The sequence below is a fragment of the Nilaparvata lugens genome, chromosome 10 (assembly GCF_014356525.2).
Source record: "Nilaparvata lugens isolate BPH chromosome 10, ASM1435652v1, whole genome shotgun sequence".
Classification (NCBI taxonomy): Eukaryota; Metazoa; Arthropoda; class Insecta; order Hemiptera; family Delphacidae; genus Nilaparvata; species Nilaparvata lugens.
In genome coordinates, this window is record NC_052513.1 from 29,981,658 (window position 1) to 30,009,600 (window position 27,943).

The following is a 27,943-nucleotide window of genomic DNA, read 5'->3' on the forward strand; positions in this document are numbered from 1 at the left end:
TGCGTCAACGTCAGTTGGCTTTACGCAATTGAACCAAACGAAGCAATAACTTTTGCATGTCTCGACGTGCGTTGTAGCATTTCTGCGCAGTCCAAAAATCACCGTCCGTTTCGACTTCCGTTACTTGGTACGCACGTACCTCGTGTGTTGTCACCAATTCACTTCTATGTATTTCTACAACGGACGTCAAAAAGTAATTTGCAACGGACGCACTTTGTGCGCTCGTGTAGCCCTAGCCTAAGTACTGTTACGGTACCGTACATTCCCAGGTTTAGGCTTATTTTCTCTATTATTTTATTTGCTGTAGGCTATTTCATTCCACTCGAATCCACCTTAGAGTCGTAAAATCAAATTTTTATTTGTTTTATTAAGACATATCAATAATTATTAGTTATGGCTTTGCAACAAAAGAATATTTAAAAAATTTACTGGTGGTTGTGAGAATTTAAAATATTTCAATTTGAAATTCGCGGTACTGCGCTGCCAACATAAACTATGAGTTTTGTTATGTATCAAATATATTGCCTCTCTCATTATTCCACTCCACAATATGACTCCTAATTTGTTATTTTTATATAGAAACTCTTAATTGGTTGAATAAATCATTATTTTGGAGTTTATTTGATTGTTTTATGAATAATATAAATTCAACTAAAATGCAGTTCACCAAGTTGACTGCAGAATGTGCAGCAGTGCTCAGCTCAGTGCACAAACGTCATAACAAAAGCAAGTCTGTATTACTGAAAAGAGTCCATTATTGTGCTTTTCTATGATAGTTTTGGTTTTACTGTTAATATTCAAGTGCATTTTGGCCGGTTTAATTTTAATTGTGAGTATTTTATAATTCATTTCAATGCAGTAACCAATGCTTTTATAATCCTAATATGAATTACTTCTGTAAACTATATCGTAAAATTCATCATTCTTTTTCAATACCAATCAGAACATATTCTGTTGGAAATTAAGTGATTTTCCAATTAAAACTTCTATTTAAATATTCTAGATTGGAATTTTCATTATTATTCTCTTATGAAATATGTTGATGTGTTTTGACATTTATTATGAATTGATATTTAAAAGTATCTACACCTATTACTAATTCGAAATAGATTAAGTTGAGTTTAAACTAAAGCTGGTCTTAAAATTAGAATATATTTAATAAGATTTTAGCTTTGTTTTAATAGTTCTATTTCAATTAAGTCAAGTCTTCGAATAATAAAATCATTCTGTTTACTCTTTATATAAGTAGCTTAATATATTTTATTACTCATAAATGTTGTGACTAACTACAATCTGTAGTAACGTTATTTTAGGTTACGTTGAACCAACCTTACCTGATTTAAATGATGTAGTATGTTAAAAACTTAATTGAACATTAAGAAAGGCACATTCGTTTCTTATAAATCTATGAGGTTTGTCATGTAATATTATTGTCATTTGTTTAAGGTAACTATTTAAAACGTATGTTGAAAAACATAATAATATGTATGTTACAGTAGGTACTCCTTCGTGGTCATTCATATTAAAAAAAAAAAAAAAAAATAGAATGTATATTTCAAACTTTAAAATTTGTTCACGGTACCATATTAAAAACTTTGAGTAAAGTTAGAATGACGTTTTTCAGTCAAGAAATAATAGGTAACATTGATAAGTATTCTGGTTTGTGTAATTTAAATTAAAATCCGTTCTGATAGCCTATTTATAAATTAATTTTCGTTGTCTTAACAAACCACGGTTGCTCAACCGTTTAGTAAGTAAAGTAATTTTGAATGAAGTAACAGACAACCTACCTCTCTGTAACTTTTTGTATATTTTTTGTCCCCACCTCAATAGCTAAAATGAGAATCAAAATTAATCCAATCTCAAATTAAAAAAATGTTGAGATGACATGCCTATGTCTAAAATAAATTAATTAAAAACATTCATAGGAATACTTACTTGAAGTCGTTGCCAAGAACTGAGGTCTTTAGATAGGCAGTGTCAAAAAAACTTCTGTCTCATACATTAAAAAAAAAATGGCATGGCTAATCATGTTGTAGAGGTGCTGGATCTGCAAAAAAAGAATTCCTCCCTCAATTCCCCCAACGAATAGAGTAGCCTAGTCTTTAAACAAGTTTGCTCTTCTCAATAATTGCGTAGAACCTGGAGATTGGTTTGTCTTGTATCTCCTTGGGAAGACCGTTAAAAAATTGTATAGCTTGTATTGGGAAGCTGTTGTAAGTTCCAGCTATTCTGCTGCGAGGTATCTCCAATGAGGCTGCATGTCTGTTATTGTATTGATGTTGCGGAGGTGCTGGCTGCAAAAAGGGACTCCTTCTTCGATTCCCCCAACGAGTAGAGTGGTCTTTCAAAAAGTTTGCTCTTAACAATTGCGTAGAACTTGGAGCTTGGTTTGTCTTGTATCTCCTTGGGAAGACCGTTAAATAATTTTACAGCATGTTCAGCCAGTCTGCTGCGAGGTATCTCAATGAGGCAGCATGTCCGGTATTGTATTGATGTATAGCATCTCTTCTGTCTAGGAGATCCCAGTTTCCCTTTATGTACATCACTGAGAGCAGTACATACTGGCTGTACACAGTGAGGATTCCAAGATACCTGAAGAGAGGCCGGCAATGCTCCCTGAAGTTTGAGAAGGTCATTATCCTTATGGCTTTTTTCTGCAGGAACAGAACGTCATGGACGGCTGGTGAATGACCCCACAGCAGTAACCCATAGGAAATGCTTTGGAAAAGTGAATGGTATGCCAGTAGAGGCTGCTGTGGTCAACCAGGTGTCTCAGTTTTCTCAGGAGGTAAAATATTCTTGAATGTTCTCTGCACACCTGTTGAACATGATGATTCCAGCTCATCCTCCTGTCCATCCAGAAACCCAGCAGCTTCACTGGTTCTTCTGCAGATGCTTGACTTTTCAAAGAGCAGACTAGGATACTCGTTTTATCCTCATTGAGCTCCAATTTGTTTGCCAAAAACCATAACTTGGCCTCCTCAATGAGACTGGCAGAGCTTTCTCTCACCTGCTCGATGGTGTGCTACCTCTGGATAACAAGGTGGTGTCATCCGCATAGCATCTACAAATTTTTATGCATGCCATAGCATAGTATTTCCTTCACGTTGCACATATTACATCAAAACATCACATATAGGAGATGGAATAAATTTTAAAACAATAATAGACTTCAACTTGAACAAATTCGAAGACCTTGCACATAAGCTTGCATCTTCTAAACTTATAAATGTTATGTGTATTGACAGAGTGATAGAATGAGGAGTCAGCAAGATAAAATGTCATCAGAAATAGAAATAATCAAGTCAAACGATAGTGATAACTGTATAAATGTTCAAACAAGAAATCAACATCAGTATTTATGTAATATATGTCAACAAGTAGTTAGCGATCAGGATGCGACTGCAGCAATGAGGACATATGGTACTACACGAAATGTGTAGACATTAGCGGCCTAAAATATGATTTGATGAAGGCGGGACGGACGATGCACCGAGCAACCATGGCTATGCGAAAGTTGTAGTATGCTCATCAACAACGAGGCTATGCTGATCACGACAATGCTGAATAGAAGCAACGAATCGACAAACGAAGAATCCAATACTTGTACACGCTGTAAACTCACAGCTAGAACAAATCAAACTAGGCCAAGTCAATCTATTCAATTGGACGGAGTAATAAAGATTTTATTATCTGACTCTGACATAAGGGAACTTAATGATGAAATTCGACTACTGAGATCCGACAGGGACAGTATTTCAGATTCACTGGCTAGGAAGACAGACATAATTTATAAACTGGAAAATACCATATTTGAATTCACCCAGGGCATCTATTCCGAGCCATTATGCCCCATCAGGAAGAAAGCTGAAGAAGACAATTTACCTGTTGATTGAATGATGTTGAATCCACTAAGAAGATAACCTGGAGGCGAAATAACCGGAACAACACAGAATGTCATTGCTCAACCGTCCATATAAGTGATAGCGGAAATAATCCCTGCCCACCGGCTCATATGATGGATGTTTTGATAAAAGATATCATCCACACAAACAAAAGACAAACCGACCTACATGATACACCCGACGCGAAAACAGGCGAGAGGCTACCGTTAACACAGCATGAGGAAAACTCGCAGCTGTCTGAGAAGCAGAAGAGTGATGCACCACTGATAATAGGAGACTCTTTGCTGAAACATGCAAATAGTATTATACAAAAAAATAGTGAACATACCATAAATGTAGAGGTCATCCCAGGCGGAAAAATCCAAGATGTCGGCAGTGTTCTAAAAAACAAATCCCAATGGCCAACTAAAGTACTATTAAACAAAGGTTCGAATAACTTACTTGGGTCAAAAACCCTAAATCACGTGATGAGACTTCTATGGCTCACTATAGAAGCCAACAATAAGCGTTTCTTACACATAAAATGGTATGTAGCATCCATCCCACTGCGTGAGGGCACCAATGAGAGATCTGAGTTTATCAGAGATTGACAATGGTGTAATAACCGAAACCGGTCTTTCTAATTATCAATAAATCAGTGGTTTTTTGACAATTTCTTAGTCTTTTTCATTCAAAATGAGAGATCTATACAGGAAACCAACAAGGCACTGAAATTCATGTGCTGGCAGCTGAACGCAACATTTTTAGACAACACTGAACACCTCAACAAAAATCATCTAAATTGGGATGGACTTCACCTGTACACAGAAGGATCTACGATCCAAAAGAATGATGGACGCATTTGATGCTGGAGAGAAGGTGGAGGGCGGTGCACAGCACCCAAACTACAAGACAGCCTCACCCCCTCACCCAAACTAGACAAACAAAAACTACAACACATCCAGGTCAATATCTAGCCGGCACTACAGAGCAGGAGCAAACAAATCGAGACATACAACAGAATAGACACAAAAAACACATACATTCAAAATCTACCATCTTAATATTCAAAGAGGTCTATAAAACAAGATTGATAAATTTCTGATGGAAATAAGTCTTCACACTCTGGACATCATCATACTTTCAGAACACAGCCTACGACTTGATGAGCTATTGAGCACACATATTCCTGGCTACATACTCGTTAAAAATTCTGTCGAACTGTATAATATATGTGGGGAGGCATAGCCAAGACCAACTATAGAACAGACCCCAACTCCCGATTCAAGGTGGCGCCGTTCTTAAAAAATACTGCATAATCCAGGTGACAAAATGTGATAGATTGGGACAATTAGGAGTTGGGTCAGTTGGTAATCATCTAGATTATGCAGTATTTATTTTCAAACCACGCCATGTTGTATCGAGGGTTGGGGTATGTTATTCAGTTGGTCTTGGCATAGCATTGTATAAAAAAGACAGCTTAACCATAAGAATAAAAGAGATCCTATTCGATGGACCTCAGAAGCCAACAGAGAAAATCGTTGAGACAATAACAGCTTAAGTCCAACTTAAGAAACAGGATCTGATATTAGTAGGCTCCTATAGATCACCTGATCCTAGAACAGAAGTGTAGTACTTGGATAGTGTGTACTGCAAAAATACTCAGGAAAGAAATGCCGCATAGTACTATTGGGAGATACGAATATAGACATACCGAAAACAGATAAACAAAGCTATGAAGATTTAAACAACTTGCTAAAACAGCACGGCTGCTACATTTATGACATACCGGTTACTAGAAAAACTCAGACAACGGCCACTATAATAGATGGGTGGATGGATGGCCTACCTTAATATACCTACCGAAAAAGTAAAAGCAACAGCATACCTAAACTTAATCACAGACCATCACTCCATACTATGTCACTTAAAATATAAAGTCGAACATCATACAGTCACTTACAAGTATGCCAGAAACTACTCAAAAGCAAATCTAAACAAATTGAAACTGCAACTAGGCATTGTAAATTGAAAACCAGTAACCAGTATTCAGTGGAAGACAAATACAATAATTTTCAAAGAATAATGCGCTTAAGCATAGATAAAACTATGCCAAGAGAATCTAAGAAGATTAAAATAATAACAAAAAACAACATTTTTGGATGAAGAAACCACAAAACTATAAGATGCTACAATGCAAGCATAAGTATATGCCCATAGACCGAATGGAAGACAAGGAACAATATTTGAAAGTAAAAAAAGCTTATGACCTGGATGTAAAAAACAAAAGGCAACTGCAATTAAAAATGAAAATTCAACAGATAGAAAATCTTGTGGAAAATCTAGTCTTGTGGAGAACGATAAATGAGGAAAGGAAAAAACGTTAGAAATGAGAACCTCTACTTAACTGTGCAAGATAAAAAAATCACAGATCGCTATCAAATTGGTAACATCTTAAATGTTGGCTCCACGCAGCCAATAACAGAACAGAATGGACATGATAATACTCCTGATAATCTGGAATTGACAGACAATGCTCAACATTCGACCACTTTGAAGCAGTTACCAACACAGAATTATCCAAGATTCTTAGAAGACTAAAACCAAACAACTCTTCAGGTCACGACGAAATTACAGGGAAAATTCTAAGGAACTTCTTACTTACTTACGAAGCGCTACAGCTCTGTGTGGACCTTGGCCTCCTCAACGATTCGCCTCCATTCATCTCTCTGATTAGCCAGTCTCCTCCAGTTCCTCACTCCTAGGCACGCTAGATCTTTTTGTACATTCTGCAGCCAACGTGTTCTCGGGCGACCTCTTTTCCTGTTCCTTCCATTCGTCCAACCTGCCTCTGCATCTTATTGTTTTCCATTCTTAGCACATGTCCCAGCCAGCTGATTCTTCTAGACCTTATCGACCTGAATCGTACTATATCTTAATTCTAAGGTACTGTGAGGATGGAATTAGAGACCCACTGTTGCACATAGTGAAACAGGTGACCATACTGATCCAAAAAACTACAGACTCAAAGCAAATCTTCCCATTTTATCCAAGATTATAGAGCGGGCGGCATAAAATCAATTGATTTCATATCTGGAGACGAATGGGTCCACGAGCCAGCATGGATTCCAAAAAATACAGTACAGCTACAGCGATTCCCAAACTCTGTGATGAGATGTGTAGGCCTACGATATGGGAGGATAAAAAATATGCCTCAGGACTGTTTATCGATCTCCGGAAAGCATTTGATGTACTCGATTGGAGCATACTCAAAACAAAACTGAGAAAAATGAGAATTCAAGGCAGAGCTCTTGAGTGGATTGAAGACTACCTCCAATATAGAAAACAATATGTAGAGCTGGATTTCCAAAGACAAAATCAAATTATCACTTTTAAATCAACAGCACGATCAGTCAAAAGTGGAGTACCACAAGAGTCAGTACCCCTTGGACCGCTACTCTTTCTGGATAGATTACAAGAAAACAAGAAGTGCATCTTAGTTGCAGACGACACTACTACTTTTTCTGGTTAAATTACAAGAAAACAAGACGTGCATCTTATTTGCAGACGACACAACTATACTACTTTCCACAAACAGAAAGGAAAATCGAAACAATATAGTCGACTCAACTCTTACTGAAGTCACCTTGAAATGATGTAATAGAATAGAAACTGGCCATAAAATGAAAAGAAAGTACACATAAACTTCACCCCAATAAACCAAACCCAGTATGAGCCACAAAATAATAATATACAAACAGTGGAAAGCACAAAGTTCCCTGGTGTAATTATCGACAGTCATCTGTCCTGGAGGCAACATACGGACTATTTATGTAAAAAACTCTCCTCTGCAACATACGTCATCCGCAGAATCAGAAACATTGCTGATGAGAAGTCAGCACTGATCGCATATCACTCATTATTGGGCCACACCTAAGATATGGCATCGTCGCCTGGGGATCATCAGCACGGGGAAATCTAGAGAGAGTATTGAAGATACAAAAGAGGGCAGTGCGAATCCTACTAAGAGCAAACTACATGGAACATCACTCTTTAAGCAGATAAGTTGTATCCTCACAGTAATCTCGATATACATCCGGGAATCCATCATCCTGGTAGTAAACCAAAGTCAGGCTTTAAGACGAGATAAACACAGTTACAGAACATGCAATATGGATGACATAAGCCTCCCTCAGCATAGACTTACTTGTTCGGGGGCATACCTATTTAACCTGCTCCCTAGCAACATAAAATCCTTAGTGAACAGCAACACCTTCATAAGAAGCCTAAAACAATGCCTGATGGACAGACCATAGTATAGCATCACGGAATTCATTGTTGACCACCCTTTCTCACACCTTGAATGAAGGTGAACACCGACACCCCACGATGGGACGAAAAGGATGTTTCCCCGTTCAAGCAGACTGCGGAGAACTCAAAAGAATGAAAAAATGAAAAAATTATGCCACAGTCCCCAGGACTGTGCCACCTAGACCATATCTCTCAAGTTTTCCTTCAGTATTTTGTGAGGAACGCAGTCAATGTATTGAAGAATGATATTCTTATCTATATCGAATACACACCTCCAAAATAAAAATATAAAAACTGAAACAATTGTTCCTCATATGACAAACCAATTTAATACTGCCATCATTGGCAGCATCGAAAGGCATCATTGGCAGCATCGATTTGTATGAAATTCGTGATTTTTTATCGGTTTTTATTTTTTAAATAATCTACATTTTTAAACTTGGATTGAACGTTTGTTTACTTGTGAATAAACCACTAGCATATTCAAATTTCAAATTAAATGTTATTATTTCTATTTCATCACAACTAAAATTTCTACTGTGATTTTGGAAACGAAAGTTAAATCTGCAAATAAAAATGTAATAGTTTTCAATTATTATGGTTGTAGGTAATTAGCCTACTCTTTTCCAGTTTTATCATAATCAGATTAATATTAGAATTGTAATCTTCATTGAACCCTATCAAGTTGAGGAAAATCTCTTGTGAAGTATGCGAATGAAAGTGCTTAGAGATTGATAATAAAAGTGATGATTATAATAATACGTGAGAACATCAGAGTACTTTCTCTTGTTATGTGGGCTAATTGTGGAAAGTACCGTGTTATGAGATCGTTTATTGTTCTGCCTGTTGTCTAAAAATGTTCGTGTGGTCCTAATAGGAATTATATTTACTAAGTATGTACTATAAGTAAGTATGAAGTATATTATTATTTACTATGTCCTACGCGGTTTCATTGTTGACAATTTTAGAATGAATGTCACAGCTGACAAGCTATATTATATATAATATATAACACCTGGTCTGTCCTTCCTGTGCTATTACTGCTTGAGAACAGCAAAACTATTACCAAGTACAAATATTTTATTGCGTATAACATTATTACCAAATTCTTCTTTTTTCTCGAAAAATAGACTTCTGATAAAATGAAAGCTGAAACAAATAGAAAATTTTGATAAATTAGGGTTTTAATGTTTTTCTTTAAAAACTATTGATGGTTAATGTTTTTATATAAATTGAACATATTTTCATAAAAAAATTTATTGTTAATCACGGGTTATAATTATTATTGTAATAAAAATTACATGAATACTTTTTTAAATTTCATTAAAATTCCTGAAAATTCTGATTGAGATCAAGATAATCGGGCTTATTACGTAATAAATTCATATTAAACAGTATCTTGGCAAAGTTTCTGTATTAAGTTACTATAAATAATAATAATACAATTTGTTAATTGAATAGACAATGAGAGGAATGAATGCAAGTACTGTGTATAAGTTGATTGAGAAGTTTTTTTTTTAGTAAGCTATTGCTTCTGATTGCATTTTCTTTGTTGCATTCAGGCTACTAATCAACTAATGTGATGACAATCTTATTTTATCAACTAGTTGAGATTTACTCACGAGACAAGGTACTAGAAAAGTACTAAAGGAAAGATTTCTTACAGGTTATACGGAAATAATGAAAAACTCACATTATGCCTACATAACGGATGCATATTACAATATTTCCATGAAAGTAGGAAACAGGAAAACTATGATCTCATTTCTGAATGACAAATCTGTTGTTTTGCTCATGATCTCTTAGACTGGTACTAAGCATTATCATAGAGAAACAATAGCGTATACCTTACGCTATTGTTTCTCTGTGGTATTATGCTGTATAGTATGTTTCTATATCACTAATAATTTGTTTTATAATCATTAGTGATTAGGCCACCAATAACAACTAATGAAACTGCATAAGTACCGTATACTACGTTACATATTTGTACATTGGTACGGTACGATAGTTTTATGTATGGTGTAGGTTATTAATCAAGACTGTGATCTGGAAACTAGTTATTCATCTTCATTAAATTTGTATAAACACTTATCATTGATATGATAAGATGGGTTAAAAAGACACACCAAACAAACCTTGAATTATTTTCCTCCTGAATTTACCTAAAATAGCATTTTCCGAAATAAGGCTTGGTCTTCAATTTTACATAATTTAATTTTTTCCGGTTGATATAAATTGATCAATATAAAAAGCTCTGGGAAGAGCTGTGTAAACTTTCAAGGAAATGCTGCTAGAAATTTGTAATAATTGGATCACTTTGTAACGAATGATGTGAATATTTTAGTAGATGAAGTCAGTGATAACAGATAAGAATGGGTTGATATCCCTTGAGAAGATTTGAATGTTCGTGACCAAATATAAAATATCAAGGTCAACATAGTCTGATTCAATTAGAAAATTACTGTATGTGACTTTAACCGGATTACCAGTTAGTGTGTTGTTGATTTGGCTCAGTGAAGGTTTACGTGTTGTAGATACATATTTGTTGAACTGAATTTCATAAAATCGCTGACATTTATTCAAATATCTAACACATATTATTAAGTGTAGCAGTAGCAGTGTGTTTAAAGAACCTCTATTTAATTGGTATAAATCTGAATTCACTTTCAATTTTTGTAATTCATTGAAAAACATATTTTCATTAACAGTACAGTATTCGTTCTACATTTTATCATCTTTAAGGCCGTTTGCACAGCCTAAACTGAACAAACTATTCACCTTTTCATCTATAAAATTTGCACGGCCATTATTAGAGAATTGATACCTTTGTATGATTGTAGTGATTGATTCTTGTAACTTGAAGGTGATAAAAATAAAAGCAAATTTCAAGTTGTAATTAAAAATGAAATATGTCTTCTAATGAATTACAAATTTGAAAAAATAAATCTGAAACATGGTACCGTTTTAAGTAGTGATTGATTCTTGGAACTTTATGATTGAAACATTTCTTGAATTCTGAATTGATTGAAAGTCTTGAAATTATACTGTCGCAACCACTTACTTATTGAAAAATTTGAGGAACTTCTTTCGGTTTTTAAATTATTAGCAATTTTTTTAAACTGAAAGCATAAGCATTTGCTCTGCTGCTCGATGTTTTGAAGCTTTTGGTTTACTAGATAATTATAATTGTGTAATAACCGAAACTATTATCTTAATTTTTCTACTGTTTAGCGGCTTTGTCAAAGTTTAGTAGTTCTATTTAGTTTAGATAATTACCATTACTGCTGCATAGATACTGTATTACTAAAATTCTATATCAGAGTATTTACTAGCTAACAATACTATCAAAACTGATAAATCAAACTAATATAATGCTATCAAATCTTATGATATCTTTTCTCTATGGTAATACTATCAAATGTTGATACTGTATTATCAAATCATTATCTCTTCCAGATTCAAAGTTGAAATATTTTTATTTTATGCTTTTAATTTTCAAGTATATTATTTTCAAGCTTGCAAATAAATTTGTTATCTATGATCCATATTCTTGTAACTCTTGCACATTTAAGCGATGTAATATAGATTGGTGATAAAACAGCCTTATCACAATCACCCAACTTTATTGTCATATTAAACCTTGTTGAAATTGACTCACTATAATTGAATTTTTGTCATGATAATTTGAGAATCCTAGTAATTTGACGATAAAAACTTGATAATGCTTGCATTTTGCAATTATGAAATGTTTGTTGAAAGAACGTGTGATAGTGTTGAAACATTCCGGAAATATAAACTCAAATAAATGGAACATTCTCACTTTCAAACTTGCCGTAATAAATGACAAAATTAAAATAGATATGAATAATTTTGTTCTAAAATAAAAGATATTCCACTTTGCCGACTCAAATATGAGTCATGCTGTTGCTTACAGTATTTTTTTTTACTTTTAATCAATGGTGATGTGACTATTAGCAAATTTTAGTGTAAACATTTTCTACACTAATTTCCGTTCCCTTATCATACCGACATTATCTTCTATTAAATTGTGCAATGATGACGATGCTCCTCAATATCTATGATATTTTACTGCACTGCAATTCATTGATTTCAATAGCATTGTCTCTATTGTTATCATCATCAGTTCTTTGTAATTGAATAATAAATTATTGTATTGAACCGAGTTCTATTGCGATTATAGCCAAATGTGACCTATCTCTTTTATACAGCCACTGAGACAGTTCGGGAATTAGTTTTAATTTGTGTGTTAGTTCGTTCAGTGATTTGTAACTATGAACAGTTTTCCTAGATGGGATAGACCTCGTGTTTCAATTGATGATGTGAGTTGAAATTGAAACTATTTTGTAAAAATGTGACAGAAATTAAAACAATAATAATTATTGTTATTAAACAATAATAATTATTAAACTTTACAAATTTCAATCGTTTGTCACTCTTGCATTTTTTTGCAATTGATGTGAGTTGAACTGGATTAATATGCCATGATAATTTTATCAATATTTGGTTGTAAAAATATTTTATTACAGTGTAAAATTCAATTAATCTTTGTGCTATTTGAAAACTTTCCTATATGATTCAATCTTCATGGCTATATGGATATGGTAATAATTTGAGGGAATTTCATGCCATCTATAAAAAAAAATTAAAAGTCATTAATCTTAGTTATGAGCTAGATAGATAACATGCTCTTTTTCAAAACCTTACAATAGCGAGTGTTAAATTATTGTCTCATGCACTGATTGCGTCATTTTAGTTCTCATATCAATTCTTTAAAACGAAAATACATTCAGTGCTATCAAATTTTGAATAGGATCTTGTAAAATATTGCAAACTATTCTGATTTCTTCAAAGATTTTTTTCTCAATAGAGTTCATACACTTGCTTTTCCAATATATTGGTTTTCTAATAGCATTTTTGTATCCACCAATCCCACTCTTACTTTCTGAGAGGTATAGTTTATACTTTATGAGAAAATGTTGAGAGTATAATGTAAATTATAGTTAAGAGGAAATGTGTGTTGTTAGAAGTACTTCAAATGCTTACAATACCTAAGACTAGGGTTTGTTTTGATAATAGGTAGCTTATAAGTGATCATAAATTTATAAAAGGATTTATGAATTTATAAAGTTATTTCATCCAAATTTCCTTATTGATTGTGTCAAGAATACTAATTCTCATGAGAAAATATAGTATCATTAAACTATGAATAATGGATGAAATCAATGAACATTTTTCTAGGTCAATAGAATATTGTTCATGATAATCGTTACCTTGATGCTTGATGCCATACCCAAGTCTCTCGTCTTTCTCATCTTGGAAAGTTTTATTTTATGAAAATTGAAGAATATTTATCTATTCTTCCTCCTAATGAAATTATTAGGCTCATTAAGATTATAGGTAAAAACATGACATGTTGCTCTTTTTAGTATGAGTATAGTATATAATTCCATTTCACAATATTATCAATTTTACGCTTCAGTTCAACTTTCAGACCATACTCCTGAAAAGTGATTATTCCGCAAAAATATTAGACTATTGTTTCGCTACAGTACTTAGGTTACAGGAAATTGTCCTTGAACTTGACCGACTCCAATTTCTACTTATTTTGGCAGAAGGTTGTAACCAATCCTTCTCAAGTTGGCAAGTGACCAAATTTCATCAATTGTTCCAAATGAAACTCAATCTGAGACAATAATCAATCTGCTATTTCAATTTATTAAATTCGCTATTGGCAAGTTGATATTTGTATCAACTAGCAAAAAAGTGAATCTCATATTATCTTATCTCCAGTCTCGGATTTTGAATTTGACAAATAATGTAGACAAGTGGACATCCATTGTATAACCCCACGTCTCAGAATGCTATTTTATTATATTATGAAAAAAATCAACAGAAATAACTTGGAAACAGCATATTATATTAATACTCAAATTTATCTTATTACTAAAATTTATTAAAATAGCTTGTTTAACAATATTTTTATTGAGAACAATTGGTTTCTATGTTTTATGATTATTGTATAAGACCTAATGTTAGTTTTTGTTTGGATTTCAGGCGATGCAAAATTTCACATTGAAGTTCGGAGATGCGAGAAATAACTGGAAATGTTGTTTCTGTTGCCATGTGAGGACCGGAACAATTTTCCTTGGAATATGGCACTTGGTCAGTAGTAGGCTAATATTTCAATCGTTTCCAAACTCACAGTATTTATTCCTTATCAAAGTTTGAAATTAGACATTAGGCTACCTGAAGGACTAGTGAAGTGCCTTGATTCGAAAAAATTGAAGTGTCTTGCTTGATCGTATTGATTTAAAAATTTAAACTCATGTGAACTCCTGGATAATTTGATTTATTCAGTTTGGGAAAATTTATACTTTTGCGTTTTTAAAATATGGGTTTACATTATAAAATGGATAATTACTAGCTTTGTAAGTATTGGAACTATCAGAAAACTTTAACTTTACATTAAACAATTCAATTTGAATCTTTCATTTTAATATTTTTTCTTTGCAAAATTGCTTCTATTTCTAAATTATTTCTTATTCTCCATTGCCCATTTCCATTGTAATGTTACAGTTTGTTGATTGTATCGCAATGTCAATAATAATAATAATATATCGATATTGATGTATCGATGGTAATATAAATATTGCATATCGATTAATAAGATATTGGATTATCAAGTAAACAGCTGGTTTGTCTGGTTAAATTTATAAGAAATAAAATGTAATTTTTTGTTTGTTATATTTTTTAATTTTGATTGTAAAACGCTGCAGTCTATCCTTGATGTTCCTGAATCCAATTGTAATAATAATCTGATAATAAAAATAAGTTTCAAAAAAGATTAACGTCTCACCATGTACTGTCTTAGATCCTCCTTATCATCTTTCTTTCAAACACCAGTAGCGCTTTGAAGTCTTCTTGCAGGATCGTCCATGTTTCACACCCATATGCGACGACTGGTCTTATGGGTGGTCTGTAAATTTTCTTTTTGGTGTTTCTGGTAATGAGTTTTGATTCAAGCAGTTTGCTATTTACGAATAATAGGCTATAGCTATTAGCTATTTAGGATAATAATCATTGTTTTTGTCGCTAATTTATATTATTTTTGTGTTTTTGGTAAAATGAATTGCATTATTTTCAGATGCTGCACGTGCTAACGCTGTCAGTGCTGGCCGTGTTGCTGCGTCACCCCGAGATGATGCTTGGCGGCGAGGCCACTATTGCCCCGCCAGGCAGCGCCGTGAGTGGTGGAGTGGGGGGTGGTGTGCACCCCGCTCCTCTGCCCACTCCGCTCAGCGTCGACGTGGACTTTCAGTCGAACGATGTGAGGTTGAGCCTGGGCCAGGGGGGTCACGCGCCGCATCCTAGTAGCAGTAGTCCCTGGGGAGATTACCACCCGGCCGCTGCCGCACCAGGCCACCATGCGTTGTTGGCCTACAGGGCCAGGCGCCAGTTGACCTACCGTGAGTTAGGCCATAGAGAAACGATAGCATAAGTAGATATCCCATGGTATAGGGCGTTTATGTCGCAACTTTTACTATTATCCCAAGCCGATAGTTCACTTAGTTCTTTCCCATGAAGCTGTGTGACGCTGGTAGTCTCTCAAATTGTGCTGTTCATACACTCTCAGCCCAACAAAACAGTAAAAATTTACAATAATCGACAGTAATCGGCTTGAGATAACATTAAAAGTTGCGACATAAATTCCCTATACCATGGGATATCTACTTAAGCTAATGTTTCTCTATGGTTAGACTGAATAGCTGTCTACAAATATTGAATTAATCAATCATTTCAGCGACAAAATTGCTCGTTTTTACTGTCAAATCAAGTTAGTAGTTTTATATCAATAACTAACTGGCCCGGCGAAATTAGTACCACCATAAAGTCAATGTATCTCATGTCACACTTTACTTTATTTGGTGAATCATGAAGTTTATCCGACACTCATTTTTTTCATTTACGGACTTCCTAAGTGCTTAGTCATGCAGCATTTATTATTCCGAAAACATATTCTTCTCAATCAATTGGTAGTAATATCTATCAGTAAAATTTGAATTAAAAAAATAGATAGGTTAAATCAGTGTTTCAAAAATGAATTTAAAGCGTTCATAGTTGTTGATTGTCAATAAATGGACCAGGAAATATGCGATATACGATGAATCACATATAATTCTAAATTCTTTCCATCTTCCATTTTAGGGTTGATATAAGCTAAGCTAAGCTAAATTCAAGGAAGAATTGTAAATTATTCGGTCATTCTTCAATAATTAATGAATACAATATGAACAACTCTCTTTCATGAGGTGAATAATTTTTTCCATCATTTTCCAGTTTCTCAATGATAGGCGAGTGATAATTATTTGTATAGGTCTTCTAAGGAACCATTATCTACAGCTGGTACCAATCAACTAAACTTCAACTCCAAACTACCGTATTGAAACCAGTACACAATAATTTATCTGTTCACTACAGCTGGTAACTTTGATGCTAAATCATATTATCACTACTTCATCTTGAATCATGATCACCTTTCCGTTCTTCGGTAGCCGCTAGACCGACAATTTCAAAAACATAGGTCTGTAAAATGGATTAATAAATAATTATTGTTAGCCCCCCTATTAATATTTCTGGTCAGAAACCATCCCCAATATTCACACAACATATTCCCAAAGTCTCATGCTGTTCAGTCAAGTAGTTTTCAAGTCTATAGGGAACAAACACACATACAGACATTCATTCATGTATATATATAGATAGATTAATAATTTTAATTTAACCCAAAACACATAAAAACAAAAAAACTATCTATACAATCAAAATACATATTTCTAAGAGAAAAAAATACTTCATAGTGGGGTGTGCTCTAAAAATGAAAAAGGAAAAATACCTAGCCAACCAAGTTTCCTATGTAATAGGCTGGTAGAGGGTATAAAAGTAAGGAATGAAGGGTGAAGAGGATTAAAAAAGGGAAGAATGGGAAAGGAAGATAGGAAAAAGAAAGAGAGAAAAAAGATGAGCATAATGATTGTGACTGAAATGAAAATGAAATGATTCTTCTTGAATGATATTATCTGAAGAACGTGTGGATTATATTACAATATAAGTAATTTTATGTCAGCTATAGTCCGAGAGGTATTACTTTACACGGCTCCTTCTCAAACACAGTGAAGTCCGATACTCTTTCCTCCACTAATCACTCCCACCACCTAACAGCATTCTCCCTACTTTTGTCTCAGCATCCATTTGTGCGCATGCTTCCTCCTCTCCAGTACTTTGTCCATGCTACAAAATGTGGAAGGAGAAATCGGCTTCCCCTCTTCATGTTAAACATAATATCTCTCGGACTATAGCTGTTGTATATGATTCTTCATCAATGATTACATCAGCTACTCTCTTCAGATAGGACAACTCCAACAAGTAGGATAACTTTATGGCATATACTAATGGTATAAAAAATTACAGAGCATGCTGGAATATCTTGAATGATATTAAAGGACATTTGAATCAGTGTGAGAGACAGAGTAATTTTATGTCGTATAAAGCTAGCTGTGGTATATATGATTCTCCATGTATGATGTATCTACTCTCTTTAGAAAGAATAAGTAGGCTAGAAAGAACAACTCCAATAAGTAGGCTAACTTTATGGCAATGTGATACTGATTCACAAATACTAATGGTATAAAAAATTACAGAGCATGCCGGAATATCAATGGTACTCTGTTATAGAGTCGATTCAGAAGTTAATAGTTGATATTCCTATTGGAAAATATGATTAATGTAAGTATTGTGTGTTTTGTTGACAGAGGACCTGAATGTTGGCTTCGTGATAACTTTCTGCACGTTCTCAATCACTCTGCTGATGGTGTACGGCGCGATCAGAGGCAAGCCTTCCTACCTCATGCCTTTCTTCTGCTTGCAAGTGTTCGACTTCTGTCTTGCTAGGTAAGTGATGAATTAAAGTATCAAATCAATAATTTGGCTTTAGCCTCGACTGGAAACATCACGCTCGCCCTCGTCCTGCAAACGGTCGCATAGTCATTTTGAACGTTTGTACCTTCTACTATTCTAACTTATAACTTTTATAAATCTATATTATTCATATGTTTGAAACGAAACAATTTTTAATTTCAATTCAATAATGTTATTATTACTAAAACTGTACAGCAATATTAAGCTGGGTCAACAATTTTTCGATAAAAGTGTTTTCGAGGGACAAATACTCTTAATAGTCTAATCAAACAGTTCGCCAGCTATCGCTGTCAGAGCGAATGTTATTCCCATCAAATCAAATATTCTCTTTATTCAACAGTTATATATGAGCCTGCACTTATCAACATTGAAAGTGTCAGATGTAATTCAACAAAAACTCCAAACTGAATTTTGAAACTCAGCTTCAGTCACGTGTGTAGGGTGGGTGTCATTCGTAAGTGCAATATCTCTAAAGTGCGAGTATTTCAATTTATTTTTATTTGTGTTTATTATATAAAATCATCAACAGATTTCAAATAATATTAACATATTGCCATTTAAAATCCAAAACCTAACCTCCCTAACATTTCCTTTTACCTTTAAAAGCTAATTTGTGAAATACTGTCATACTTGTTCAATAGAAGTCTTCATGAAGGTTTCCATCCAAAGGTAGCGAAGGTAGTCCCTATTCCTAAGAAGGGAAACACAATTAACTGTAACCGTCCCATTTCATTGTTGTCAATATTTTTTATAATATTCGAAAAACTTGTAAAGGTCCGACTGATATCTTATCTCAACTCAATAAACTTTTTTGTTCTCAATCAATATGGCTTCAGGAAGGGGCTGAGCACCGAATCTGCGTAAGCTTCTTTCTGAGATCCATCCAAATATAAATAATAAACAGATTTCAAAGGTCTCAGCACTGTTCCTTGATATTCACAAGGCTTTTGGTACTATTGAACACAGTATTTTATTGAAAAAATTGGAATTGGAAAATTAGGGGTATAGCCTTGAATTGGTTTCAGTCTTATCTCTCAGGGCGGAGTAAATTTGTATGTGTCAATGATGTCTCAAGCTCAGTAAAGTCTCAGTAAAGTCCCTCAGGGCTCTGTTTTGAGGCCCATTTTATTCTTAATATTCATAAATGATTTATATCAAGGACCCTTCAATTGAGCTATAACGACTTTTGCAGATGACTCCGCTCTCAATAATTATGGTGCAGACAATGTGGGAAATCTGCATGCCAGTATGAAATCAGACCTTAACCTATTATCTCTTTGGTTTTCTTTTAATTGAAAATTAATGCAGATAAAACAACCTACATTAACTTTTCGCTCTCTGATCCATTTTTCTTTGAAACCCCGCTATAATACCACAATATTAACTGTATAGATCAAGCTAATTGCGTTTCCTGTGAAATATTGCAGTCCATCAAAGTGAAATATTTAGGTGTTTGATGGAGAGTGATCTTCTGTCGAAGGAGCATATTCGGACATTGAAAAATAGTTTAAGATTGCTTCTCCACAGGGTTTATCTTATAAAAAATGATGTCCTAATTCTGTACTCAAAAAATATATTTTTCTTTAGCTCACTCCAGTATTTCTTATGGTATAACATGTTGGGGTTGCACCTACATCACTCACTTGAAACCTCTAATCATTCTACAGCGATCCTTGCTTCGATTCTTCCAAGAACCTCCTGCTATGCGTGTTAGACCTGTTCTGTTAGACCTGTTCAGCGGTCTAAACATATTGAGTCTCGGTAAACATCTTTATTCATTTACAAGGTTCTGTTACAATTTTATTGAGCCAGTGGCAATCAAGGCAATTGATTTTGTTGGGCAAGGGCCATTGACTCGTGCAGCTGGACAGATAAGGGTCCCAAGGCCTAATTCAACTTTTTTCCGCAAATCTTTTCTTTATTGGAAGGTAAATTCTTTAACAGGTTGGCAAGGGAAATTTCACTTATAGGATCACCACATATTTTTAAACGTAGATTAAGAAAAATCTAATTGCTATGCCAAAACAAGATGTCGAGAGCATGTACAACATTATTATGTAGTATATTTATTGTGTTTTTCCTTTGTTTTGAATTTCTCATATAGTTTGATAGACTTCTCTTCCATGGCTATTGTACTGTCCCTGTAACTTCAGATCATTTTTCAAGTACTTATGCTCTTAATGTTTAATATTATTGTCAGTTAGAATTTAAGAGAGGAAAATTTCTGATGTTCAAACATTCAAAAATCGTCCTTGTTGATTTCTGTATTAATTATTATCATTTTTTTTAATCAGTATCATGTATAATATTCATAATTTTTATGTATTCGGTTCTCTCAACTTTATTCCATTAACTAATTATTTGTAATAATAGTAGTCAACTCCTGGAAGCCGGCCTGAAAGCCATTGCTGTAGAAGATTTATCAATTTCAATTTCTTTCAATTTCAATTCAATTATTTATTGCCAAAATTTAACAACGTAACAAATCAAAGGTTAATAAATCAAACACATTACAAGAAAATAAAATAAAATTAACTACCCAGAACTAAAAAACTAAAAATTGTTTCAGGCACCACCAGCAAAAGAGGTCTTTGACCGCTGGTGGGAGTCGCAAAAAACATTAGAAAAAATAAATACTAGAAATAACACAATACAAAATCAAATTGATGACAAGAAAAAACTATTTTTATGACTGCAAAAAAACGAGTAATAACCAATTTTGAGAGAAATAACAAATAAGATTTTCTAATAGGAAAAACTAAAACAACACAGAGATCAAATTAAAACCATGATTATCATTCAGGTCTTAGGAATCACAAAAAATAAAATAGAGATTACTTTAAAAAATATATAAATATAGGCTAATATATTATTACATTACCATCAATCAGGACCCAGGGAAGAGAAATACTTTTCCTTAATCCAAGCCTCTATTCCCTTCTTTCATGAATATCAAATGGAATTATTATATTAATAAATCTAGAGCTCATATACATCAACTGTCTTCTTAACATGCTCAACTTATAATCTTGAACAACATACCTCAGTGAACTGTCTGGTCTTAAGTTGTAAAATGTTCTGTCAATCCTACAGAATTTATCTTTATTTTTAACTGTATATTTGAAGAGTCTCTTGAAATAAAGTTGTCTTACTGTGATTATCAAATGATTATATATATTTTTAGGCCTACTCCCATATGCGGTCATGCTCGAGAGAGCTTGCATATGTGTAATGTTACTTTTTATAATATTTTAATAAATAAATAATTGAACATAACATTTTAGGTTATGTTTTTACACTAGACAAATTGAAACTCACAGTTCTGAGGCACTCCATTGGGGGTGAAATGTTGTCTCAATTTACTAATAAAATAGATGAATAAATAGATGGATTGTTGTGGTTTCAGTTTGACAGCGCTGGGCTACATCTTCTTCCTGCCTGACGCTCACCGCATAGTGGAGACATGGCCGACTGTGCCCTTCCAGAGCATGATGCTCAACATGGACCGCCAGAGCCTCTGCTTCCTCATCATTCTCGTCTTCACCCTCGCCATGGTTGTCAAGGTAAACTCGCACTTTGCATTCTTATTCCAACCTTAAGGTGTAGAAATTGTTATTTTCTCGAGGCTGTCAGGCCAGCCACCAACGTTACTACATTTCGCCGGACATTATCGATTAACAGACTAACAGTCTTCTATAAGAGCTGACCTACAAGAGCACACAAATCACAGCAGATCTTGATCGGAAGCGATTGGCACTAACGTTAAGGTTTTCCACAGTACAGTCGAGAATGTCCGTCGAAACAAGTAGCTGGCTCCATACCTTTCTGGTAGTTCTGTATCAGACGTCCTTCATACAACCGCGTGATCGGTGTGGCTTAACATGTCCATACATAACTATTATACGGTTCGAATAAACGCAACCGAAGTTCGATCACGCGTTTTACAGGACGCATGATCTCTTATGGGGTAGACTAGCGAAAGAAGTCCGTTTATTAGCATATCATTGTTAGTTGGTTAGTGCCGGTTGCACAAAAGCCAGTTAAATTTTATTCGTGATTGATTCCGTTTTTGAAAAGACTTATTCTCATGGAATTAATCACGTTTAAAATTTAACCGGCTCTTGTGCAATCAGACCATAGATGGTTCAATTTTTGAATGTGTTCTATGTTTTGGGGTTAGTGTTATAATTATTAGGCTAAATTTATTTTGAAGTATGTTTTGTTTATTTGTCATAGTAAAGTTATTGATATCAATTGTTGGTTGATATTGGAGTAAATAACAATATTGATATTTATGTGAAATACAGCTGAGAGTTAGCTAATGTTTGAAGCAAAAGGTCTACATAATTCTCCCTCTTCCGAGCTTTTATATCTTGGAAGCCGTATGTTTCATAGATGAGAACAAGAATAAATTCAGAACTGGCGCACATTTTTAAAATTATGGAACAAGGCAAAAACAAGACAAGAACAAAGAGTTGCGAGATAATACACACAGGACCACTATGTATGAGAGAGGAGTAAAGAGTGCTGCGACTCGACATTAGCAGCTACAATAAGAGTAAATACCGTACATAAATTTAAAGTATTGATGAAGGAGCAACTGAAGTATTTTTTCATACTCAATTGATGAATTTGAATCAAATTACGAGATGAGTTAGGTTGCTCAGTATTATTATATATACAAGATGCGCCAGAGAAACTTACTTATTTGAAAAAAATCCCGTGCGTTGAATTGGTCGTGTAGAGGGGCAGGAGGGGGCGCATCTGGAGGGGGAAGTTCTCAAATTAATCCTCCCTCAAGTAAATAGCCATCATGCTCCGGTCGAGAGAGCAGCGGGCCTTCGCAGTTGAGAGCTTCTTTTCTAATGGTCGATCACTTTCTGCGCTCGATTTGAAATTCCTCCCCACAGACTCGTTCCTGGCCATAATTCGATTCTGTCGTGGGTTAACTCATTTTAGGAGAGTGTCGCAAAACCCAGAAATGGACTTCAACGAACCATCAGATCTCCAGAAAATATCGAAGGAGAGAGGCAGTCAGTTGTGCGTTCTCCCCGGCGTTCGGCTCGCAAACATGCAGCTGCTATGGCAATTCCTGACTTCACTGTTCGACGAATTTTCCATGAAGACCTTCAACTTCATCCCTATAAATTGGCTGTTGTTCAAGAATTGACACTGAACGCGATTTTGTTGCCCGTCAAAATGCATGTGATATGCTGATTGACAACCTGCCTGAATACGCGGTCATTTGACAAGACTCATTTCCACATGCATTTCCTCAATGCGATTTTTTATGGGTCATTTGAAATCTCTGGTTTATGTCGATCGACCACCGACCATAGCACACTCCTCAAGAACAACATTCGCGACGCCGTTGCCAACATACCGATTGATTGATATACTGCAACGAAATTCCAAAAATCGACTTTATCAGTGTATGCGCAATGGGGGTCGCCATTGGTCTGATGTCATTTTCAAGACTGCATGGAAAAAATTGAGATATTGTATTCTCATATAAAAAAAGATTAAAACAATATCTAAAGTACTTTTGTTTTTATTGACCTTTCAAATAAGTAAGTTTCTCTGGCGCACTTAGTATATATTTTATGTATTTTTGCTTTCAAAAATAATTGATATAGGACTTGATTTGACTAAACGTGATTAACATATCTAAATACCCCTTCCGTGTGTGGTAAATTAGACGATGGTAATAATAATAATAATATTTAAAACCTATTATTATTGTCATTGAATCAAATGAATGTCAGAGGAAATTTATTGGATTTCCATTAAATAATTCAGATTTTATTATTATGTATTCGACAAGCGAAATATATTAAATGCCTACAGATGTACAGCTTCTTCATTATGATATCATCTCTAGCTTCGCAAAATCGGGTTTCTCAGTACTCATAATTCCATTCACAATCGCGATAATATGCTCTGTTGTTAGGAATGATCAGGATATAGGCTGTCGATTGTTCACCTACCATTGGCAATCCAGTTGCCTTCGCGAAGAAGTATTATCTTATTTACTTTTAACTCACTTATCCGTTGGTTTCGAACCGACCTAAATCTCACCAACCTTCCTTTTACTCAACACAAGGCTAGGGTTTATGAGGCATAATTTCAATCTGAAAATTCAATAAATGATTTGAATAAGTTATTGTTTGAGTGTCCACAGTGACCAAGAAAGATCGACTATCTATTACCGTTGAGTTGATACCAGTTGCTGTAAACCCGTATTCTTCCCCAGGCCTACTTCCTAGGCGTGGTGTGGGGCTGCTACAAATACCTGTCACTGCGCATCCTAGCCGCGCAGCGCACCATCCACTACATAGACCCAGATGTGCAGACCCTGTTGCCCGACTATGACGCAGCACTCAAGAAGTTCCCACAGCCGCCACCCAGCTATGCCAGCGCCATTGCGCTCAATGTCCCGCCGCAGATAAGCACTTCCGCTTCCGCCTTCCCACCGCCATACCCGGGACTGCCGGCCGGCTGTCAGACGGTCAGTGTGGCTGTGACCGGGGCTCCGGCACCCGCCGTCTAAGCAGATTGCGTCACAAGGTCTCAACTAAATTCGGCGTCCACGAGTAAATTGTAGCGGAAAGCCTGTATCAAGAAATTTATTTATCTGTGGAGTAAATTGTGGTGGAAAGCCTGTATCAAAAGATTTGTTTAATTTGTGGAGTTCAATAATTGTTAACTGTAGCAAAATGTTTGTTTAATCTGTGGAGTAAATTGTTGAGGATAGCCTGCATAACTGTAACCAAAATCTGGTTGAATTTGTGGAGTAAATATGTGAGAATAACCTGCATAATTGTTACAAAAAATTGGTGTTGAATCTGTGGAGAAATCGTGCTGGAGAGCCTGTGTAATTGAAGAAACGTCTTGACGAAATTGGTTCATTTCTAATTGATGGAGGAAACTCTGAAATTGAAGACGGTGCGAAGAATAATTGAAGAATTATAATTGAAGAAAAGTCTTGGACCCGGTTTCAAGGACACTTATTAAATCTATTTGTTTAATGGTACATTATTGGATTTAATAAGTACCCTAGAAACTGGGAAACATGTTGAGTTTCTGAGGATAAAAATTGTAATTACCTATCTTATTAGATAGTTCAACCCAAGAAAATTATATTTTAAAAAGCACATTATAAACTAGAGAGGATCATTCCATCTATGCCTGTTGAAATATTCAAACTTCTTGTCATAGTGTATTTTAGCTTTTTTGATGAGAATCAGAGTCGAAACAATAAAACATTACTCAAGCAACTCTTTCTTTATTCATTAGTGTGTTAAATAATATAAATAAGCTTTTAGTCCAATTAAATTTCTCGATCAATTAATTATTTCAGTATATATTTTTTAAAAGTTGGCTACAATTCTATGACTATTCGATTTCTTATTGAAATTCAGAGACCGTTTCTAAAACGCACAGGACTATTTTAATTACTCTACGATTTTTCGCATGAAACTCATAAAAAATATTGCTAATAAACAGAGAATCCTAACCATACAATGCTAATTTATAGGTATAGACCATTAAAAGCATAATGAGTTTGAATGGAAATATCTATAGTGGTAATTGTTGGGAGCGGAGTTATGTGCTTTTTCCCAAAAAATATACACATGATATCAAGATCAGTAGAGGAACATAATAAGTCTAAAATTCAATAAAAATACAAAAGATATACCGTAATTGAAATGGAAAAGAAATTAAAAATAAATCAAGTAATGTAATTAAACAATAATTTCAAGATTAAGAAAAGAAAGGTTAGTACTCTAATGTGGTTTGAAGGAATTATTGTGGACCATCAGCACTAACTAAATCAAGTTTTTAATCAATTTTTAAATGACTATTGAAAGCTACAGGTTTTCCATATTTATTCCGCACAGTCTATTGATTAGAAATTAAATTATCTTGACTGTGTGCTTAGTTCTTTAGTGTTCTTCGTGGTTTTTAGAGATTAATTGTGCCAATATTTTACTCAATAAAACAATTTTCTCAATGCTACAATAAAACAATTTTCAACCATTAAGAGTTTATACTCTATAATATTTTTTTCATCCATTTATTTCTATTAAGGTTTTATAGGGTTGCCTCAGGTTCTAAATGTAAATAATAGTGGTATGACCCTCACAGAGATCTTAATAAATCAAAACCAAATATAAATGTTCCCGCTAAATTGTTGAGATCTTGAACTTAGTACTAAATCTTTTAAAAAAAAACAATCTTTGCTACTATTGTAACTACAAGTATTATTCATTACTTTAATTCATCAACTTGTGAACCATCCATTCATAGATTGTGGGAATACTGTTTTATTATCATAAATAGTATATATCCTTATTTTACTCTTATATTGTAAGTAAATATTAAGATGTATTTTTTTAGCAATTGATCTTCGATTTAGGACTTTTTTAGCTATATAGCCTATAACTAGTTTCAATCATGCATTTTCTTCTCATTCTATTTACTCAAAATAAACTATTTATGGAATCATTCATGACTGAATAATAACCAAAACTAAAGTATACTTCAAACAATGCGAATCATTTATAAATTCTTCTACTATAATAATAATAATAATAATGAGTGACCTGGCTGGCTCAGGTCTGGTGTCAAAGTTTCCAGGTCGCAACTGATCAATTTCAGGGCCTCTGACATGACCTAACGACTGCTTTTTAGGCATTCGGAACCGACAGCTCAACGTGTCCATAAGAAACACGGGAGTGGCCCGAGATAAATATCTTGCCCGGGCCGGGATTTGAACCCGGGCCTCTGAATCACAAAGTCAGCATCTGATCCACTCGACTACGGCCACTCCTATATTTATACTTATACTGTATTTATTTATTTTTATTTCTACTTTCTCCGTTATTTATTTTTCTCAAGCAATTTATAATAAGGGCTTCAAATTTTAGCAATTTTCAATCACTGATACAAATATATTCAATATTATATTCATTGATCAGTTACTGAAACAGAAGATATTTTATTAATTTATGGTATATCATTTTATAGTTTGAGAACTTTTCGAAAATCAATGGATAATTGTAATGGATTGTCAAAAATCCTCTCCAATATGTCTGTCTATTTAAATATAAAATGATACGAGCAACATTATTCTCTCTCCAAACATTATAAGTCAGCAAATAGAGTTTTTCTTGGAATGAAGTATTTTCTATCCCCAGTTTATAACCTTCAACTCAACATGACCAGTTGACATCACTCTATATTCCCATAGCCTTGTATTTCTGTATAGATTTTAATGGGTTATGAATCGTAAAAACTATCAAGTAGATTACTATCATGGTATACATTAGTGTTGTTAATATTTGAAATCAGTAGATTTCAATTTTGAAAAACCTGGTGGTTAGACTATCTTGAACTAAATCTATTAAAATAATTTTGAATAAATCAAATCGTTCCAGTAGTTAGCCAAGGTTTAAATGTGTAAAGGTTGTTATTTATACTGTAATAAATTCTACATGTCAGTCAAATCCGAGTTAACTCTTTAAGTATTCTTGTATTTTAGATTTGTTTTAAATATTGTCGATATATATGTAGCCATAACTCGTATTTCATTTGATGGAAATAGATAAATTATTCTTTATTCACATTAGATTTGTATTGATTGAATTAAATGACTGTATCCTGAATGTGATTGAGAAAATATATTATTTTGTTTTGGAAAATTATGAATTAATGGTTTGATTTCTTATGTTACTCCCAGTTCA

General features: G+C 34.2%; 1 protein-coding gene across 7 annotated transcripts; it reads left to right on the top strand.

Annotated features, from left to right (window-relative positions):
* Positions 1-676: 676 nt before the first annotated feature.
* LOC111056301 (lysosomal-associated transmembrane protein 4B) lies at positions 677-27,904 on the top strand. Of its 7 annotated transcripts, none has more exons than XM_039437172.1 (7): positions 737-829; positions 2,664-2,791; positions 14,277-14,384; positions 15,367-15,688; positions 18,032-18,170; positions 21,604-21,760; positions 24,451-27,904. In XM_039437172.1, the coding sequence occupies exons 2-7, from the start codon at positions 2,741-2,743 to the stop codon at positions 24,745-24,747; spliced, it is 1,074 nt and encodes a 357-aa protein (XP_039293106.1). In that variant the 5' UTR covers positions 737-829; positions 2,664-2,740; the 3' UTR covers positions 24,748-27,904. The 7 variants fall into 7 exon arrangements, with proteins under 7 accessions (XP_022199350.2, XP_039293106.1, XP_039293108.1 ...); XM_039437174.1 differs by lacking the exons at positions 737-829; positions 2,664-2,791 and adding exons at positions 10,695-10,847; positions 12,431-12,541; XM_039437173.1 differs by lacking the exons at positions 737-829; positions 2,664-2,791 and adding exons at positions 10,698-11,064; positions 12,403-12,541.
* Positions 27,905-27,943: the final 39 nt, after the last annotated feature.